Source organism: Gobius niger, assembly GCF_951799975.1.
Source record: "Gobius niger genome assembly, chromosome: 3".
In the NCBI taxonomy this organism is placed as follows: Eukaryota; Metazoa; Chordata; class Actinopteri; order Gobiiformes; family Gobiidae; genus Gobius; species Gobius niger.
This window is the reverse complement of record NC_136854.1, coordinates 11,431,587-11,453,306: the sequence shown is the minus strand read 5'-3', so window position 1 is coordinate 11,453,306 and position 21,720 is coordinate 11,431,587. Positions and strand designations below refer to the sequence as shown.

The following is a 21,720-nucleotide window of genomic DNA, read 5'->3' as shown; positions in this document are numbered from 1 at the left end:
GAATGGATTATAATGATCTGCTACACTCTTCGCAGAAGATGGTGAAAGACTGTTGTGGAGCGGAGGAAGCTGCGCAGGAGGAAGGAGGTGGTAGAGGAGCTGACCAGTGTGGGACACCACGCTCTGAAACTGGGACAAAACCAGGAGGCGGTGCAGATTTCCTATGTTACTATGCTACTATGTTCATCGACACATTTTAAATCGTGTAGCAACCTATAACCTGTACCTGTAAAGTTCCACAGTGTGGCTTTAATCAAGGAACTCGTAAGAACATTTTCATCACAGGAATACATCCTAATGTCGTGTTGGTGCTTGTAATGAGTTATGGAACATTATTCCGCCAATGCTGAACAACAAAGCGTAGTGTAGCTTCAAGTGGATCTTTGTGTGTGGATGTGAAGTGGCAGTGAAATGTATAACCAAACTCTCCCCTGGCAACCGACCAACAGTGTAACAGGAGCCTCTTAGTAACACCCGTGAGTGCTGGCATTTACGCCTGGGTTTAAATACCCTCACTAGGTTTACATGACAGTAGAGAGAGTACTCCGACTTCGCTTTTTGTTGTTTGGCTATCCGCTTATTGTCGGATTTTTCCAGGGGGACTAGTCAGACCACTCTTGTCAGACCAAACGCAGCTCATACAAATTTAACATCATGGACAAAATCCGACATAGTGTTGGTGAGACGCAGCAACATGCTAGCCTGGCACGAGCCAGACTGATCCTCCATGTTAAGAGATACATGGGGATACAGTCTGGAATTGTGTGATTTGAATCTCGCTGACTCCGGCAAAACCAGGCAGAGCCAATCATAACGCGGGAGGCGGGAGTTAACAGTGCGTTATCTTCCGCGCTAGGATTTCCCATAAACACCTGCGCTCCTCCCGCAACCAAAACAGAGAAGATGGCGGCGGCCATGACACAGCGATCTTTTACCAGTGCCCTTTCTTCTGTTTTAAATGAGCTGGACTTGCCGTTAAAGCCACAGAAGGAAGCTGCTCTGAGGGCTTTCACCAGAGCATTTACTCGACTACGCGTGTGGACTACAAACTATCATGGCGGAGGACGTGAACGCAAAGTGTAAGTCGCTTTGTGTTTGATTGGTTCGCTCTCGTTCAAACTGCGATCGTTAGCCCCGCCTCCAGTTCGATTTGGAAATTGCGTCCTATTACCACAATTCCAGACTGTCTTTATATGTATTTATAAATACATAAATCAAGTCAGTCTGGCTTTTGCCAGGCTAGCAACATGCAACAATTAACATTAGCCAAAAATTAAAATAGTAAACAAAACAGCATTAGCTTGACCTGGAAAACTGTTGGATAAACACATTTAACCTCTTCAGCCCTACGAGCCCACCTGTGGGACCAAAATAAAAAACAATTGGTCCGGGCATTTGGAGGCGCTTGGACACAAGGGGGCGCTCGTCCAACCTTCTCAGTGTAAATGTGAATTGACTTTCTTCAGACTTAAGGTCAGACACCATGAGTGACAGGAACATGACGCTAAATACAGTGAGCTCTTTGTTTCCAGACAAAAGGCTGAGGCCTCATTGCTCTTCAGTCACAGACTGAGAAGTGAAGAAGGAAGTCATGGAGATTCTGCTTTAGACAGAACTTCAGACTTCTGCTGGATATAAGATTTATATCATATTCTGAAACTGAAATATGGTAAAAACAACAAATATAGGATACATTTTAATTACAATTAAAAAAAACATGATTGATGTTTTTGAAGGTTGAAGAAATATCCATATATATTATCTGATGTAGAGTCATGTGTGTCCCAGTTCCTCTGAGTCGTAGTGGATCCTGGTGGACCATGACAGATTTGGACAGGATTCTGGTAGATCTACTTTTACTTTGAAGAAAATAGTTACTATAGTAACTGTTGAAGAAATGAACCTCATGAGCCTCTTCTGTAACATCTGTCCACATCAGTCCTGCTGCACCACGACTCAGAGGAACTGGGACAACATGACTCTACAGCAGATACAAATGACAAGGGTTTGTTTTCGTAGAATGAGAGTCATTAATAATTAACTAATATTTTAATTATAAACAGGATTTTCCACACTTATTACAAAGTAATACTTGGATTTCAATGTTTTATTGCTACATCCAGCAGAAGTGTAATGTTCTAAAGCAGAATCTCCATGACTTCCTTCTTCACTTCTCAGTCTGTGACTGATTGAAGAGTAATGAGGCCTCAGCCTTTTTACAGAAAATCATTTTACTATTTAGTGTCATGTTACTGTGACTCATGTCGTCTGACCTACAGTGTAACTCTGACGCCAATCGGATCACAGAGACTCAGAGTGGGCGGGGCTCTGATATGACCAAACGCCAAGATCCCAGATCTGACTCTAAAATAATAAAACCCAAGGCTTAAGAGGTTAACACGCTACTAGCATCCACACACTTTTAACTGGAACAGCCTAAACTCCAGACCGCAGGCATTAACGTGTAATATTATCATTTCAAACCTGTGCCACATCTTCCAAAATATTTCTGCCGTAACAATAGAATCCCCACGGTTTACACCTGTCTTTGGCTCTACAGGAACGGCTAGTGCTGCTGGATAACAATTTGTGCCGCGTCTCTTTTGGACATATCTGTCTCCACTGTCATCGCTAACTTTGACCCGGTGCACGGCGTAAAAACGAGGAGTGGAGGAGGAGAGAGGAGCAGCGAGAGGAGGGGAGAGGACACAGATCCACAGCTGGGAGACCCGCGGCGCCGTGTGATGCTTCAGGAGGCGCAGGTAGATGTGTAAACACTTAGCATTACCTAAATATGAAGTTCAAATCTAGGACAAAAGCTCCTACATTGTATCTTTCACAAACAAACAGAGCTTGTGTTACCTGCTTGGTCATTAAAAGCAGGTCAGAAACAAGTACTGTCCTCAAGCAGTGTGTTTGAGTAGTGTTTTTGTTGAAATCTTATTACTTTTACTCCATTACATTTGAGTACTTAATATAATACTTTCTACCTTTAGTAGAGTGGGAAAAAAAAGGAAAAAGTATACATTGACAACAATTTTGCCCATTTAAAATATTTATGATGTACACTCCAAAACAGTAGGGGGCGCTATGCAAATGTACTATCAATGCCACTGGCTCAGGACAAGGAAGAAGGAGGTCTGTGCCCTTTGGGTTGCTGTACAGAGGGTGAAATTGGGCGCCATTTCTTGTAATTCCTACGTTTTTTTTCCCCACGTTCTCTTTTGAATGCTTAACCTTTTAATCCCAGGCCCAAGCACATTATCTCAAGTTTGTCTTTACCCAAATCTAAAAGCAAAAAAAAGATGTGCTGGAAAAGCAACAATAAAAGTGACCAAAACACACGACAAAACAGTGATGAAAAAACAACAACAAATCAACAAGAAAGCCACGAAAACGAAACAAAACAACGTGACAAAAAAGATCCGATCAGTTTTGTAGGCCTTAGCTTTCAAATGAGGCGTTGCTATAAGCTCCAGCCGAGAAGCTTTGGGTGAAGCTGAACTGGAGAAAATGTGCTTGGTTAGGGCAGGGGGTAAGATTTAGGTTAAATGTTTCCTACAGCAAATACTTTAGTACTTTTACTTAAAACAGTGCTAAGTAACTCTTGCCCCTAGAGGCCATAAGCGCCGCTGCAGGTGTCATAACAAGTTGCGATTGTTTAACTTATTAATTGTCCATGAGAGTAAATACTACACTGACAGAAACGGCAAAGGGACAGAGGGATATTATACATCCAATTACACAAAGAAAATATTTTTTTCACTCAAACTTGGCTGTAAATACTGTTTAAGTGGTGCTAGCCCGCAGATAGCTTTGCCCGTTAGCCTGTTCTTCTTCGTGATTCCATTAGTGTGTATTGGTGGCTCCGGTCCGGTGGTAGTCAAGTTGCAATTGTGATTTTCTGGCCAGAGACACCAGGGGGAGATGAAAGACCCCCCAATCATCCTATTAACACTTGTATTACCTCCAGAGGGACTACGGAAATGATTTATTAAGGTAAACAACTTACTATATTGCTTTAAGTAAAACTTTGGTGGACAATTGAGTATCTGTACTTTCACTCACGTAATGAAATGACTTTGAAGGTAATGTCATGTCCATGCAAGATGCACACGTATATAATAAGTGTGTCGTATAGGCTGCGTGTGTTGGACAAATGGTTGTGGGGTGCACTGCAAACTTACGGCGGGTTTTCGCACAGACCGCGGCCCTCATACATGAGCACTATATCCGTGCCGTACATGTTCAGCAGCTTGTAAGGGTTCACAGAGATGAGGATGTTGCCAATGTAAGTCTACGGGACGAAAGACACCGTCAGTTGAGGAACAAACACAACAATTGAAGCGAGAAGTGGACTCGTACATATATGAGCTCTTGGTCGAAACGCTTCTTCAGGTTCATGATCATAGTGGTGTCATTCAGCTCCCTGAAAACAAAGGGAAAGAAAATCACAGCAGCTCAGTCAATCCTGGATGTATAATTTCTCAGGTAGACATGGGCAACAAAGAAGAGGATCCGAGGTACTCTAGCGCTAGCTTTTTAGTGGGTCACGAGCCATTTCTTTCAATATTAATCTTCTGAAAAAGCATAATAACATATGAGTCTGTAGATATGACTGCTATCAGATCCTTTTCATGATTTCAGCTCTTTAGGCTTATCTAATGCTTCTTCAACAATCATTTCTGGGGAAAATATATGACTGGTGGGTTCTAACACTAAATCAGTTGAGAACCACTGCTCGAGCTTACAGTTACACTGCAAAAAGTAATACACTAGATTATAAACATCTCAATTTGAGCATAATAATCCAAATATTGGTTGTTTTGACTAGTTAAGATGTTGTTGGGCATTTGTCCTAGATTATGTCACTTGTTCTGAGATGTTTCTGACTGTTTCAATACGTTTCATCCTTATTTCAGGTAACTTTCTTTGCCAATGGGTTTAGAAAATTGGTCTTATCTCATTGGCAATTTTGGTTTCTTATTTCAAGCGAGCTGGTCTGAAATGTCCTCAAACAAGCAAAGTAAACTTGGTCCAATCAGGAAAAATGTCTAAATGAGGGAAAACTGCTCAAAACAAGATACATTTCCTCAATTCAAGTAATTTAAGCCAATGCTTGATGTTTACTTTTTGCAGTTTAAATGTCTTTGATTTTAATACGGGGAAGAAAGTACTTTAGCAACAGCGGCCAGGTAGCAAAAAGAGCTTTGTCGTTGAGGCAATTTGAGACCCGATTCAGAGTGAGTTTAGTGAAACTTTTGAGAAGAGACTCGGATGAATGTGAGCTGTTTATGTGAAGAAAATGCTATTTGGTGGGCATGTTGCACCTAATTTACAGTTTGAAATATCCTGTAGTACAGAATTATGGCCCCAAATCTGACATGCAAATGAGAGTATGCTATATGTGTAAAACATGCAGAGATTACTGATCCACATTTGCACATACTAAGTGAGCTTGCTAAATTACCCCCTCAGTGTTTGTGCCTGGATATACTTGCTGGATGTATGTGCATTTTTTTCTGACAGAATCAGTGCACATGGCTAATAATGCATAAGGTGTAACGTGTAACATGTCATGTGTGCTTTTTTAGTCACCAGACTGAAGCTACGTGAATACTTTCTCTGTGATTACTAAAGTTATTACAGTAGCTGCAGTTGGTGTTTTGCTAGCATTAGCCCCACACAGCGAACCTCATCTGTCGGTGTTTGAGAAAAAAATAAAGTGTTGTATTGACTCACTTCATAGCAAGTGACTTCCTGTTTCAATCCAGCACGCCAAAATAAAAGCACCATGTTATTCTTTAGTTCAGCAGTTCATTAGTTCAACTTTCTTTCTGCCTAACTATTAGCAGATATTTAAATACATACTTGTAATTTTGCAAGTACCTGCTGAACTAATCGATAAGAGGAGCTGTGTGCTTTTATTTTGGCGGTAAATTAGGTGCAACATGCCCACCAAATAGCATTTTCTTCACATAAACGCTCACATTTTGGGATTCATCCAAGTCCCTTCTCAAAAGTTTCACTAAACTCACTCTGAATCGAGTCTCAAATTGCCTCAACGACAAAGCTCTTTTTGCTACCTGGCCGTTGTTGCTTAAGTACTTTCTTCCCCGTATTAAAATCAAAGACATTTACACTGCAAAAAGTAAATATCAAGCATTGGCTTAAATTACTTGAATTGAGGAAATGTATCTTGTTTTGAGCAGTTTTCACGCGCCATTGTTATGATTAAGTCATGTACAGAGTCGATTGTATAAGTGATACAATACAATACCTACAAAATGCATGGTTTTGTCATGAGATCCGATGCCAATACTGCATTGGATTGGGAAACACCCTAATACTGTATTCTCCTTTAAGCAATACTATGTAACCAAAGACTGAGGGGCTCAGTCAGTTCCATTTGTAAATGTGCTATAGAAATAAAAGTGACACTGACATCATCCCAATCTTTTCAAAAAACAATGATGCAATACGTGCAACACTTGCCTCACAATACAATGGTATAAAGCATAATAATGAGGCTGTGGCGCTCCACTGCTTCATTAGTAGCCAGAACGATTCTAGGATTCTGCCAGCACTGTACGTATAGATATTTCTAAAAGGGCCTTGCATGTTATTTTTTGTCACATGTGCAGATTGTGTTTGCTTACGGCAACTGGGTCATGTCCTCCATCCCCTCAGCCCAGCGCTTTACCCTGTGGCCGGTTGTAGGCATGGTTAGGATTGAATATATCTGCAAAAGGGAACACATCTCAGATTACAACCAAGCACATAATCATTACAGGGGTTTTAGTATTAGGGCTGCACAATCATGGAAAAATATCGGTGTAAAAAACATGTGTAAAAACATGAATGCATGCATTTCAGATCATGTCGAGGCTTGCAGGCCATATTACCATTGCATACTGGAATTATGCTGACTTCAATACATTTCAAGCTGTTTGAGCACACAAGTTTGATTCATGCTTCAGTAGTGACATAAATTACGAGAAACAAAACATAAAATAATACAAAATCATTATGAAGAATTGAGTAGCCTTGGCCAGGTCATCAAAACACAAAACACATCTATTTTAGGCGTCAAACTGAATATTTTTCACTTAAAGATTTACTCACAGTGGAACAAGTAGTACAGATACTTCATTTCAAAATTACTCAAGTAGAAGCAAAAAGTAAAAGTTGTACCAAAATGTACTTGAGTAAATGTAACTGAGTGCTACCCGCCTCTAATTCCGATGTGATTTCCTGAATTCTGGTGCATTTTGCATAAGTAATATTTACAGGTCCTTTTTTGCCATTTGTGCTTTTGGAATAAACAAGAAAACGAAGGGGAGGAGGGGGATCAAACTGTTTTTGAAAAGTAAATGAACGGTTCCGACGCTCATATATTCTCCTCACCTTGTCGTACCAGCTTTGGCCGGGCACCCTGTCTCTCTCCGGGGACCACTCTGTGTCCTCAGCTTCCCCCTCTGCCCTCAGAGTCGGCGTGTACCCGTCCAGTATGCCCGTCTCTCGGTACATGGACCATTTGGACAGATTCTGCAGTGTACCGTGTGGCAGGATCCTCTCGGCCGCCCACACGTCCTCTCCGTCATATCCGCCCCTGGTGTTGCGAGCCCAGTGACCCGAGTGGGGCCCGTAAGGCGCGATCACGGCATACTCGTTGTCCTTCCCGTACAGGCCCATTGGCACTCGGTAAGAGGCGTAGCGAAGCTGCTGGTTACTGATGGCATCGGATAAGCTTGGATTGTGGAAGCGGCGCGTGAGGAGAGAATCATCTGCCAACCTGCAAAATACGTCCAGTTCATGTGGAGTCATATTGCATGTGACACAGTATTTGTCCCTACTGTATATTATAAATGTCAAACTTTTTATTATACTTTTTATTTCAACAGCAATTTTGTCTTTGAAGCTCCGTCAAGGAATAGGCCACATTTTTTACATACTGAGATATGTTCTTACCTTGGCTTAGACAAGTTGATGTGTACCTGTCTGGTCTTTGTGCGTGCCCTCAGTCAGGCAAATGTTGTTAGCATTTAGCCTCTCCCAGCATAGGTATAGCTCCAAACGGGGGTGAAGTCAGAAGTGACCAAGCTGTTCCACGTTTTCCCTATTTAAATATAGTTAAAGGGGCTAGATGCAAGTTGGCCATTATATACTCACTACTGCCACCTCAGGTCGTATGTGTAACTGCACCTTCTATATTAAGCTGGTGCATGACGGCAATTCGGACCCGAACTTTTTGAGTGACATTGCAGGATTTTAGAGGCAGTTGTGGTGAACAGGTCTGGGCTCATTTTACACATTAGGACATTGCTGGAACATGGAGGGGGAGGAAAATACATACTTTTAACATTTTAAAACTCCGTATTGTCCCTTTAAGTGAAAAGTTACACGATCAAAGTCTAGTTACAAAAAATTAAATATGACGATATTCTAAGCGTAAAAAAGGGAGTACTACATTGTAAGGCGTAATAACACTTTAGCAGCAGTTCGACATCCGCGCAGTAAAGTCGAAGTTTGTGTAACTTGGCTTGGATCATGTAAAGGCTCACGTAACTGTATTTAAATTGGGCAAACGTGGAACAGCTTGGTCGCTTCTAACTTCACCCCAGTTTGGGGTTATACTTATGCTAGGAGAGGCTTAATGCTAACAACATTCGCGTGACTGAGGGCACGCACAAAGACCAGACAGGTGCACATCAACTCGTCTAAGCTAAGATAAGAACACATCTCAGTATGTAAAAACGGTGACCTGTTCCTTTAGCTAAGCAAGTAAGTGAAAAGGTTTGTCTCCATCTTAACCTTCTGGGCCTGCATTTAGATGGATTTGTCTTACCGTGAGTGATTGACTTGTATTGTCACTAGTGAACAATACGGCAATGACTAAAAGCATAAGCAATGCCACACTTTTGAAACCTCCAAACTAATTGTATTAGACAATATGATTACAGCAGTTGTTTATCAATGTTTTAAAGCTGCACTACCTGAATCAAACCGTGAAAGTCTTAGGTAGTTGAGTAAAATCTCTCGGTAGGTTTCCTCTGGGTACTCCGGTTTCCCCTACCACTCAAACATGTATAATAGGCTCCAGCCAGGTGATGCTAACCATCAGCCACCATCGCCCACTGCTCCTTACTACTTGGGGACAATAAAGTACACCTTAACCTTAACCTCTCACAGACCATTCCCCAGATCATGATTTTTCACTGGAGTTCATAGCGAGGCAGAGATGAGACGTGAACAGGACGGACCTCCAATGCTAACACTGTGCTAATTTAGCCGCTGACTTCCTGGTACAAAATGTTTTCACACACAACAGCGCATGTGGTCTGTTTTTCCGTCACAAATGTCACGTTTACAATGTAGATTTATGGTGCCAAAAGAGGATTACTCTACTACAAGAAAATCATTTGATTACCACAGCTTTAAGCCTTTGATTGGCAAAAAAAAGTCCATCCTCTTAATGAACAATTTTTACAATAGCTTAATATCACAGTGTTATCAGCACTCTAATAGAAATCTTGAATATCTGGAGAGTATAGTTTAATAAACTTTCAAATGCAAAAATGAATCAATCTGTATTTGTGCGTTGTGTCCACTTACCTAAACTTCATACCACGAAGTTGGTCCAGTTGCATGGCTGCGGACACATTTGGGGGAGTGGGGTTGCGGGCCCCGGACAGCATGGAGGAGTCAGGGAGCCGATAAAGGCCTGTGGAGCGAAGGTCACGGTTCTGTCGTAAGGCAAAGGACAGGTTGGGCTTCTGACCGGGGACCAGCATGGTTCCGTCTGGGACATGGTAGTTCGCTTTACGGAGCTGTTCATTGAGCATAGCCTGCGAAGGAATTCACACATAAAATATCATTATATTTACCACAGTAACTCTTCAACACATTATAAACCATTCATAATGGATTTGTAAAGCATTGAAAAATTATACTCATTCATCATTTATACAACAGTTACAAAGCATTTCTCGGCGCATCATCCCTTTGTCATGAAGAGGGTTAAGGCTAGTTGTTCCATAGAGTTAAACATATTCATGGTCTGGGCAGTTTTGATCTATTTATAAAACCTTTACAAACGCTTATAGTAGCTGTTATAAAATGTTACAGCGGTTTTCTTTGAGAATCATTTTTGAATCAAAGAAATATTTTTTTGAAATACCAAAGTGATCTTGTAAGTAGAAAAAGCCAGGCACAAACCTTAGACAGGTTAGGTCCCACTGGTTTCCGAGGGTCAATGATGATGGTTCCATCTGGCAGGGTGTAGGAGGCACTCTTGAGGTAGGGGTTCTGCAGAGCAGCTGAGAGGTTTGGGGTTTTGGGCTTGTTTGGATCGATGATATAAGTCCCATCTGCGAGTTGGTATGATGCACCTCTCAAGGCTGGGTTCATGAGAGCCTATAAGGTAATAGATTATGTTTTTGCAGATGGAGCCTTTATTACAGCATGTTCAATGGGGTGAAAATACTTATAAAAAATGGACAAACCTTGGCCAGGTTTGGTGACAATGGAACATTGGGATCATGGACACCCTCTGGGAGAGAGTACGAGGCGTTCCGCAGAGCTGAGTTCTGCAGTGCAGCTGCCAGGTTTGGTGACACAGGCTTTCGTGGATCAATGATGATGGTGCCATCAGGGAGAGTGTAGGAGGCACTTTTGAGGAAAGGATTTGACAGTGCTGCTGTCAGGTTTGGACTTTTAGGTTGGTTGGGGTCAATCACCATTGTTCCATCGGGGAGAGAGTAGGAGGCTTTGCGCAGAGCTGGGTTACTCAGTGCCTTTGCCAGATCTGGGGACATTGATTGCTACAAACAGACAAAAAACATAGCAAGATAGGTAAATTCTTTACTCACCCCCGAAAGGAGACAGGTGCCTTGTAGTATGTGTGACATACACGGAAAGTACTTCCATACAAAATACACATTGTAAAAAGTGTTATATAATACATATATCCTAAAATTTACTAGTAATAATAAAGTGCACATGAGCAATCTTATCTTATAACGACCGGGATAAATGACCTCCTGAACCAGTCAGTGACCATCATGCTCCAGAGTCCACCCTCCTCCCCATCACTGACCCACACTTTAACACACTCTAAACACATTGTTCCCATATGTTACATTACAGTCTTCTGACCCTTTATTTTGACCAAAAATAAAAAAGTAACTGCATTGCAAAGGTTAAAGGAATAGGCCACCGTTTTTACATACTGAGATATGTTCTTACCTCACTTTAGCCGGGTTAATATATCCCCGTCTGGTCTTTGTCCGTGCGCTCTGTCACGCAAACGGAGCACATACTCAGCCTCTCCCACATATCACATAGCTCCAAAAAAGCTCACGATAGAAGCTACCAAGCTCTTCCACGTGTTCCCTATTTAAATAAAGTTACGTGAAGTGTTTTCATGCAAAGTATATTTACACGGAAATGTAGCATGTCGATTTCATAAGCAGATAAAAAGGGGGACTATATTGTGAGGCGTAATGATACGAGGAGTAAAACGTCCGCGCAGTAACTCCTAAAGACTTCCCCCGCTCACTTCCGTCAATAACCTTTAGGAGTTACTGCGCGGACGTTTTACTCCTCGTATCATTACGCCTCACAATATAGTCCCCCTTTTTATCTGCTTATAAAATCGACATGCTACATTTCTGTGTAAATATACTTCGCATGAAAACACTTCATGTAACTTTATTTAAATAGGGAACACGTGGAAGAGCTTGGTAGCTTCTATCGTGAGCTTTTTTGGAGCTATGTGACATGTGGGAGAGGCTGCGTATGTGCTCCGTTTGCCTGGCAGAGCGCACGGACAAAGACCAGACGGGGATATATTAACCCGGCTAAAGTGAGGTAAGAGCATATCTCAGTATGTAAAAACGGTGGCCTATTCCTTGGTTACCGGCTGTCTGGGGTCCACAATGGTGCCATCAGGGAGCGTATACGTGGCACTGCGGAGATCTTGGTTCTGAAGTGCTCTGGAAAGATTCGGAGATATGGGTTTTCTTGGATCCTGTGTAACAAAAGACATACAGCTATGACAAACACATAAAACACATTCGGGTTACGTCTGTAATATAACAATATAATTTGTTTTCTCTTTTACTCATTTTAAATAGAGATAGCATTTGAGTTTGAGTAAAGCTCTGGTGGCGTCACGGTATTAATTTAGCTTTAATGTTTCATGTAATGGACAGTTACACTTTACATTCCTCACTTCTAAAATACGTACTAGGTCAATGTTGAGTCAAGTTGCACATGCACAAACATGGAAGTGAGAGTGCAAGTTGGGACATAACCATAAAGTATTTCCCAGTATTTTAAACACTACAGCAGTGGCAGCACATACTATTTAAGTCCTATTGGCTTAATAGTCAAAGTAAGGCCTTCCCAGTTCTTTTACTTTGACCCTGAAGGCCGGAGTCACACCTGGACCACATGCCTACTTGGTACAGCTGTTGGACTAATTTTACCATTGTTCTGACTCTACTCTGAAGGCTACACAGAAGCACTGCATTTATTTGTATTTATAAGCTGCTTTGGATGTTAGCCCTAGCCACGTTAGGATTAGCGATTGCATCGCTATTAGCCTATCTATTTATTATGGAGCCAAGGTTATAGCTGTACTACAGAGATGGTATGGCCGTACAGCATGACTCAACATGATAAATAGCTGTTTAAATGAGTGACCAGGCGACACTGACTCACAGAGACTTACTGCGAAGCAACAAACTGGCCTTCTACATTTCTCTTTTCTGCTGCTTGACTAAGTTTTTCAATTCTACTTTGTAGACTGCAATTCCCATTCCGCGAATACTGTATTTCTACAGTTCTGGCACATCTACACTGATGTTAGTCCCTTCCGGACTCACTCCCGTGTTTGCGTACGCACAGCTCGCCTCAACATTGACTGAGCACGTATATTTCTTTATCACACTACTCAGCCTAAAAACTTTTAAAACATCAACATGTTGATTCACACAGGACTAGAATCACCTTAGGACCTTGAAGTGAAATTACTCAAGTGAGTGAAAGCTTGTCTTTTAGTAAACAAGTTGGATTCAAATGCAAGTCTAACTCCTCTACAGGAAGCTTCTCAAAGGAAAGGCAAAAAAATGTTTATAAGTAACCCAGTGCAGATAACTACCCATCATGAGTAGTATAAATAGTTCCTAGTTCTTCTTACCCGTATGACTGATCCATCAGGCAAAGTGTAGGATGCCCCTCGAAGCTGTTGATTTTGCAAGGCACTGCCGAGCAAAGGCGAGGTCCGAGGGTCAGCGTAGGGGGACACCAGGGATCCGTCTGGCAGCCTGTAGGTCGACCGCATAAGCTGTTGGTTTTGCAGGGCGCTGCCTAACATGGGCGAGGCGGGTGCGTACGGTGATCGGAAGCTCATCGGTGAATTATAAGAAGCTTGACGGAGAGCGGGGTTCTGTTGCAAAGCTCGGTTCAGCTGTGGGGTGGCGGGCGCGTACGGGTTTCGCATGGGAGATCTTATACTCGACATGCCTTGCAGGCCCGATCTGTTCTGAAGTGCATCATAAAGCATTGGTGCGGGGCCTGGTTCAGTTATATCACCATATGGTCCTACAACAGTTGGCCCATAGGGGGTTTGGAGGTTCGGAAGTTGATAAGATCCCACACCTTGCAACGCTTGTCCGTGCCTCATCGCTCCAGACAGCATTGGGGATGAAGGTACAGATGCATATGGAGATACAGGCCTCTGAAGTGGAGACATAAAGGACGCTCCTCTTATGGCTTGGTTCTGGAGAGCTCCTGACAGTGCGGGAGAAGACGGCGCCATCGGTTGCTGGTATGGCGACATGGGAGAGACAAACGAAGCATCTCTGAAAGCCTGATTTTGGAGCGCTCCAGACAACATGGGAGAAGACGGCGCCATCGGTTGCTGGTATGGCGACATGGGAGAGACAAACGAAGCATCTCTTAAAGCCTGATTTTGGAGCGCTCCAGACAACATGGGAGAAGACGGCGCCATCGGTTGCTGGTATGGCGACATTGGAGAAACAAACGAAGCATCCCTTAAAGCCTGATTCTGGAGAGCTCCTGACAGCATGGGAGAAGACGGCGCCATCGGTTGCTGGTATGGCGACATTGAAGAAACAAACGAAGCGTCTCTTAAGGCTTGATTTTGCAGCGCTCCGGATAACATTGGCGAAGAAGGTGCCATCGGCTGCTCATAGGGCGAGGCCGGTCTTTGCAACGGAGAAACAAACGAAGCGTCGCGTATCATTTGGTTTTGCATTGCGCCGGAAAGCATCGGGGAGGAGGGAACATACTGCTCTACAAACTCCACACCCATCCCCGATGCATCAATACCTGGAGCGGCTGCGAAAGGAGATGCGAATGAAGCTTGCTGGATTGCTTGGTTTTGCATAGCCCGGGAGAGCATGGGGGAAGCCGGTGCGAAGTACTGCTGTGACTGGTCAACGTAAGGGTCGCCGTACATTGCAGGCATTTGAGGTCCAGGGCTAAAGGCATGTGGAGACATCATTGGAGAAGGCGGATGAGAAAGCCTCGGAGAGAGTCTTGGGGAAGACGGGTATCCCATGTGTTTAAGCGACGGCTGGGGAGATGGAGGGGGCATACTCCTTAGAGACTGCCTAGCAATTAGAGGGCGCCCACGGGCAATAGGCCGCGGGGGAAGTCGGCCCGATTCTCTTCTCCCAAACGGGCGATGTGCCATGGGAGGGGAGTGAAAAGGCGACGAGTGAAGGGAAGAGTCTATCGTGAGAACAGAAGACCTATTGCTATGGATTGAGGAGGCGCGGAATGGACGCACATTTTGGGTCGGAGGTGGTACTGGGCGTCCCCTGAGACCCATGGGTGAAGGTCTCACTGTCCCTAGAGGTACCCCCATCCGCGGCCTGGCTAAAGGAGTTGGTTCCCTGAGCAAACGGGTTGAACGGCGGGAGAGGGTAGGGGATGCCCGGGCGGGTCTTGGTCCAGCAGGGGAGACGCTACGATGTGACGGGGAAGGCGAGGGGGAAAGTCTCCTGCTGAGATGGGGTGAAACTGGCGGTGATGCGCGGGTTGGTGAACGTGGGCGTGTAGGGGACTCGGTTCCCCTTCCCCCGAATGGGCTGCGAGCAGGACTGGGTGCAGCAGGAGGCGGGCTCGACCTCCTCATGGAAGCACGGGGAGAGCCGGGAGGAGAGCGACGTCGCATGGACGCTCTTGGTGAACCCGGTGGACTTCGACGTATCATTGAGCTGCGCGGCGAGCGATGAAGGGATGGGGGCCGAGCCATGGGAGGGGGGGACATTCGTCTCCGGGCGAGGGGAGAAGAGCGCGGTGAAGGAGGAGGCGACATCCGTCTTGACATGACAGAGGGTGGTCTATGAGCGCCCATGAAGCCACCTCTCATTGAAGGCTGTGGAGAGGGCATTTGTCTGGGGGCCATCATGGGCGACGCTGGCATGGCCATGGGGTGACGCTGCATCTGCGGAGAGGGCATCATAACAGAGCGACGAGATGGCGTGGGCGAGGCCTGCATTCGGCGAGCAGGGAGAGGAGTCATGCCTGCTTGCTTTATGATCATAGCACTAGGTGTGGGGATCGATGGTGGTCCATAACCCTGACCTTGAGACATCATCATCATCTGGTCTGCCATCATTTGCTATGAAGGGGAAAAAATTGTGTTACTTGTTTTTATTTTATTTTTATTTTTTTTCTTTTAAAGCAAAGGCAAGTTGTTTTATCTTAAATACAAATTCTGAATAATTCAAGATTTATCATTTATAGTCAACTAAATATATATATTCAAAAACACATAAAAACACATAAACATAAGACAAGTTGGGAGAACAGCATGTAGTGTCAACAAGAAGAGCATCCAAGATCACCTAAACACAGCATTACAATCAAAGGTTTAGCACCATGGCACCCACCAGAGGGGTGAACATAGCCTATGAAAGGTGCTTTTAGACTACAAACGAAACAAACTTCAAAGGCTGTTTCTTAACATATATTGTTATATGTAAAATTTAAAACAATTTCAAATACCTGTTGTGGTGACATCATGGGTTGCATCATTGCCTCCTGTGGAGACATAACCTCTTGGGGCATCATCTGTTGCTGTAACATCATGTCTTGCTGTGATAGCATCAAATGTTGCTGCTGTAGCATCATGTCTTGCTGTTGTAGCATCATCTGCTGCTGTGGTGACGCCATGTCTTGCTGTGGCAGCATCATCTGCTGCTGCGGTAATGCCATTTGTGGTTGGGGTGACATAGCTGGCATCATTTGGGGAGACAGACTTGGATCTTGTAACATTGCTTGTTGTGGTAACATCATTTGAGGCTGTGGTGACATCATAGAAGCCATGCCCTGCTGATCTTGGAGCATAATTTGTGGTGTTGGTGACAGACTCTGTGGGGGAAGCATCATTTGTTCCTGAGCGGCCATCATGCCTTGCTGGGCCATCATCTGATCTTGCTGGGCCATCATCAACTGATCTTGTTGGGCCATCATCATCTGATCTTGTTGGGCCATCATCATTTGTTGCTGTTGCAGGCCCATTTGTGGTACTGACAACATACCACCAGGAACTAAGCCAGGAGGAAGAGAGATTTGATCTTCGTATTGTATTTCCGACATGCCTTCAAACTCTGGGTCCGGTGGTAAAGTCGGCGGTGGTGGAAGTGGAACATCAAGACGCTCTTTACCAAAAAGCCGAACCTGAGGTCTTGGCACTCTGAAGGCTACATCTCCGCCCTGCATGCCACCGGTGTTATCCACAAACTGATCAGTTTGGTTTGCAAACTGACCTCCGTAAAGTGCCTGAGTCTGATCCATTCCTTGACCTGCAAACCCAAATGCTTGGCCTGCTGGTGCCATTGCCATTGCCTGTTGGGCGTAGGGCATTCCTGCTTGTGCATAGCTCATCTGAATGTCTGGTGAAAGTCCAGCCTGCATTTGCATTTGTGCATAAGGATTTTGATAAACTGCCTGGCCACTATCAAAGTATCCAGCTTGCCCGTAACCACCCATACCCATTTCTTCTGGATAGACCTGAGCCATCGGATCCATGTAGCCCTGAACACCACCAGGATACAAATGACCTTCACCCATTAGAGCATAGTAGTCAAGAGCCTCATCCCCGTACATCTGTTGCTGCTGGTATCCATAAAAATCATCTTCCTGACCATAGTAATCTTGAGTGGATCCATAGGGGTTATAATAGTTTCCCATTCCATCATCATAAACACCGCCTTCGTAATATTCTGCATTTGGGTCATACATGGCTTCTTCCTCATAGTAACCTAAGTCCTGATAGTCTGCCCCATCTGCTCCTCCATCATAGTAACCATATGGATCCATGTAGGGATCTCCATACTGCCCCTGGCCTCCATACGCCTCATCCCCATACCCTCCATAGCCGTCATCATACCCCCCATAACCTTTCTGGTGGCCTGCGTGTCGTAGATTGTGTGGATTATGTGGATTGTGACCATAAGCTTCATCACCATAATCGTACCCACCATTTTGGTATCCTCTATGACTCTGCCCCCTCAGTCCTCGGCGGCTTCTCATTTTACTAGACAGAAAACGATTGGTCAACCAGTTGGTTGCTGCAGCAACTCTGCCCAGCACCTTGCTTCGGTTCTTAAACCCAGCTGGATCTTTTTGGCCAAACATGCCCTTGAAGAAGCCCTTTTTCTGACTGTCGTTTCCACCTAAGCGCAGGAGCATATACGTTGGTTTGGTGCCGCCCTTTGCTGCCGCCTTCTCTTTTGCCTCCTTCTCTTTTTTCTTCTTTTTACTTGCTTTAAACCGAAACATTAATCTGGAGGTGTGTTTTAGCATAGACTTGCGTCGCTTCTTCTTGGCAATCTTAGTTTTCCGCTTCCCCAGTCCGAGAAACAAGCGCGACGCACCCTTGAATTTCTTCCGGCTGTTCCTGCGTTTCTTGAAGCCCGAAAACTTCATAAACATTCTGGACACGCCCTTGAGGCCCCTCTTTTGAATTTCCTTAATCGGGGCGCCTGACAGATCCTTCTTTTTCTTTTTCTTGCCGTCGCCTTTTTTCTTCTTGCGGCCGTCCTCGTCTTCGTCGTCCTCATCTTCGTCATCTTCATCTTCTTCAGAGTCAGAGTCGTCGCCCCGTCTCTTGGACTTACCCTTGCCGCCTTTTCCCCCTTTGCCTTTTTTGCGCTTGTCATCCTCTGAATCCTCGTCACTGTCTTCCTCCTCTTCCTCGCTCAGCAGATCCTCTTCTTCCTCCTCGGACTCTACCTTCTTCCCTTTTCCCTTGTCCTTGCCTTTGTCTTTTCCCTTGGGCGGAGGCTCCTCTTTTCCCTTTTTCCCTCCTTTCTTGTCGTCTTTTGCGGCCTTTTTGTCATCTTTTCCTTTCTTGTCGTCCTTTCCACCCTTCCCTTTCTTCTCCTCCTCTTTCTTTGGTGGTGGTGGTGGCGGCGGTTCAGGCTTTCCACCTTTCTTTGCATCCTTTTTGGCGTCTTTCTTGAAAGGCATTTTGAGTTGTTGCTATCAACGCAACATGCCCACCTTGGTGGTTACAGTGATGCCTAGAAACAAAAAGACAAGAAAACATGTTTGTAAGATTTGCAAAGACGATTCCGATTTTTCTTAAAACAGACACAGTTAACAGGATTAATTAAGCAACATTTCAAGGTACAGTATAAGCAGACTATGCACATCCACAAGGGGCCCCAAACATGAACTTTCTGAGATGTTTCCTCTAGAGAAGTGCAGTGCATAAGTGTATAGAAAGGAGAGGACAGACACAAATATTGTCCCTCCTTATCTGCAGCAACTCACTACAGCCTGCACGCTGAGGACCTTCTCCTGCTCTGTGTCCAGAGTGTGAACAGAACTGGGTAAAAAGGCCTTTATATTTGCTGCATCCAGGGCCAGATTTAAGTAAAATGGGCCCCAGGGCTAAGGTTTTTTCAAGCCCCCGCATAGTCAACCAATATTTATTAAAATAGCGCCTTAACAACATCTGTGTATACTGTATGTCTGTCTGTTGGATTTCTCTCGCTCTACAATGAACATGCAGAAGTAACTTCTTAAACATAGCACTAGTTTAAAAAAATGAAACATTTCTAAAAAAAAAAACAGTTTAACATAATGAGCCCAATTTGAGCTCCGTGGCCCTCGCGGAAGAACCTTTGCTACTGCTAGACAGGTGGGGGACACATTTAAAAGGGGGGTCTGGCAGTCCTCCCACAGAGATCTTTTTTATTTGAATGGTGCATTGACCTGGTTTATTCTCGGGTAAAACAAATAATCAGATAAATATGAGGGAGTCTGCAAAGAGAGAGGGAACTAGTTTACAACCCACTTTTTTCTCTTTATGCCCAGGGGCCCTTCAACCAGCTGGGCCCCTGGGCTTAGCCCCTGTAAGCCTCTTCATAAATCCGGTCTTGGCTGCATCCCACTCTTGGAATGAACAGAAGGAGGTGTGTCACTTCATACTTTTAAATCACTATTAACAAATCGCATATAGCTGTTTTTTGTGTGTATGATCTTGATAATATGATAATTATGCAATGTTTATTTGTGGTATGAGCGTACATTTATAACTTGTGTGTAAACTTGTTCCCCCACATCTTGGCCAGGACACTCTTGAAAAAGAGATTTTTTTCCTGGATAAATAAAGGTCAAATAAAATAAAATAGTCAGTTTGCCCAAAGCCAACTCAGAATGCATTACTGTGGTGGTTCCCAAACTTTTGAGAAAACAAACAAACAAACTATAATGCCACGCTTTGAGCGGCAGAGGCGGGGAACGACACAGCTGCAGACGCTTCATTCCCCTCGCTTCTCAAATCAGAATCATCAGTCTCCAATCAGTCTCTGTGGAGTTTTACGCACTCGTGTCCAAAGCTCTGCTCTTGAGGTTTGGTTCTGGAGTGGACAGCATTTAGTTCCAGAACAAGCACATGCAAGTCTGAATAAGATGGTGCTTCCGCCGGTGTAACCGAGTTTCCCATGTGGCAGTTTTAACCGTCATGTTATATTAGACTGAAATAAACTTTTTTTTTACCTCTAGGATTTCTTTGCATACAGTTTGGGAACCAGTGCATTACTGTATTGCAGGAATATGCAGGAATGTGACATTTTTGAAACTTCATGTGCAATATTGGATTATTACAGTAAAGTACGTATGTTTGCCTGACTGCCAGAGCTCTAATGTCATAAAGCGGTTGTGTATTTTCTTGACTGTGCCTTTCTTGCATGTAACTTTACTTGGCCCTGTAATACTTGTACAACTTGTTACCTGTACTAAATGAAGGTTTAGTTATGCAAGGTTGCTCCTACGCCAGAACAGACATGCAGGTTTTGTATGTGAGTGAGGACAGCTCCCCTTCGCCAGCGCAAGCCTGCTCAGTCCAAATCTGGCCCCCATGAAGGCTCCTGAAAAGACAAGTCATGTTGAGGCGTGGAGATAAACATTCACTCAGTATATAACACACTTATGGCAGCATAAACTCTGTCCACTATATAATGCTTTATCTAGAAACACCATTGGTATTTTTGATTTAAAGTGGACATATCATGCATTATTGAGGCTTTAAAACATTATTTTGGAAATGTTAACATTGATATTTTACATTACTGATATACTTTGCTGGTCTGTAACACCCTTTGCAGGCAGTTCAGGGAATGACTTTGTGATAGATTAGCGAAAACAAGACTTTCACTTTTGGCTAATGGCAGATAGCCCATGAATGGCACTGTGATGAACACACTTTGAAACACAATGGTGTGAAGTGTAAAGTGTGACAACAAAAGGGGCAGATATTATAAGACTTGTTCTTCTCCTCTGCTCCGTTTCATTCATACTGTGTTGGCTTGGTGGTTTAATTGTGATTGCATAACATCACTTTTGAATGAAATTAATAAATAAAATGAAATGAAATGAAAATGAAAACTGCTCGGGACGGGTCCAGTGATGGATTATGGGTAATGTTGAAATAGTATTTAGTTACTGAATATTTGCCTAAACATTTATTTTGTAACATATTCCGTTACTTTGTCCAATCGGAGTACTGTATTCTGAATACTTAGAGTACTTTCACATTGATTTACATTATGTAATCATGCATAAAAGTTGCGTATGAATAAAAACATGTGGCTACACTTGTTACATCATCACCTGTTATTAACATATTTACCAATCATTTGGAATGCAAACACTGTTCTAATCTTTTCATTCGCTTGTTGCAATGTACTCCTTTGACTTTGGGAAAGTAACTGTATTCCAAATACTTTGAAATGAAATAGTAACTTTACAGGGATACAGTTACTCAAAATGAGTACTCTAAATACATGTATTCAGTTACTACCCAACACTGATGATGATGGGCTTTATAAATGAGGAAAACAGTTTTGTGTTTCATCTATGAACCAACACAATTCGGGAAGTCCAGATCAGCAGTAGAAGACTCAAAACTGTCTGAATAAAGCAAACATATTATTTAAAGTTTTTGTTCAGGGAATGACATGGTTAAAGCTAAAAAAAATATATAGAGAGATTACATTTTGCATGATATGCCCCGATAGTCAGCAGACGACACATGGACTTGGAGTAAAGCAGTTTAAATACGGCAAAAAAACAGAAGTTGTTTGCTATTATGAACAAATGCTTTTGGTAAGTCAAGGAAATTTGAGGACTGAAATGATCTGGTGTAGATGTATACGTATGGACCACTTC

The 21,720-nt window shown here is 43.6% G+C and overlaps 1 protein-coding gene and 1 long non-coding RNA gene across 2 annotated transcripts in view; both read right to left on the bottom strand.

The window, feature by feature from the left end:
- myo15ab (myosin XVAb) overlaps nt 1-20,404 on the bottom strand; it is a 125,365-nt gene extending 104,961 nt beyond the window's left edge. Inside the window, exons 1-11 of the mRNA XM_079553628.1 lie at nt 20,284-20,404; nt 16,045-18,566; nt 13,205-15,658; nt 11,921-12,031; nt 10,506-10,823; nt 10,219-10,416; nt 9,616-9,848; nt 7,408-7,795; nt 6,660-6,742; nt 4,366-4,429; nt 4,188-4,297 (exon numbers count right to left, since the gene is read on the bottom strand). Coding sequence (XP_079409754.1) covers nt 4,188-4,297; nt 4,366-4,429; nt 6,660-6,742; nt 7,408-7,795; nt 9,616-9,848; nt 10,219-10,416; nt 10,506-10,823; nt 11,921-12,031; nt 13,205-15,658; nt 16,045-18,513 — 6,428 coding nt within the window. The 5' untranslated portion in view covers nt 18,514-18,566; nt 20,284-20,404. The remainder of the gene's footprint in view (nt 1-4,187; nt 4,298-4,365; nt 4,430-6,659; nt 6,743-7,407; nt 7,796-9,615; nt 9,849-10,218; nt 10,417-10,505; nt 10,824-11,920; nt 12,032-13,204; nt 15,659-16,044; nt 18,567-20,283) is intronic.
- Nucleotides 668-1,138, bottom strand: LOC306960281. The gene is made up of 2 exons (XR_013792672.1): nt 923-1,138; nt 668-844 (listed from the first exon to the last, which is right to left on the bottom strand). It is a non-coding gene; the product is annotated as an uncharacterized lncRNA (long non-coding RNA).
- Nucleotides 20,405-21,720: the final 1,316 nt, after the last annotated feature.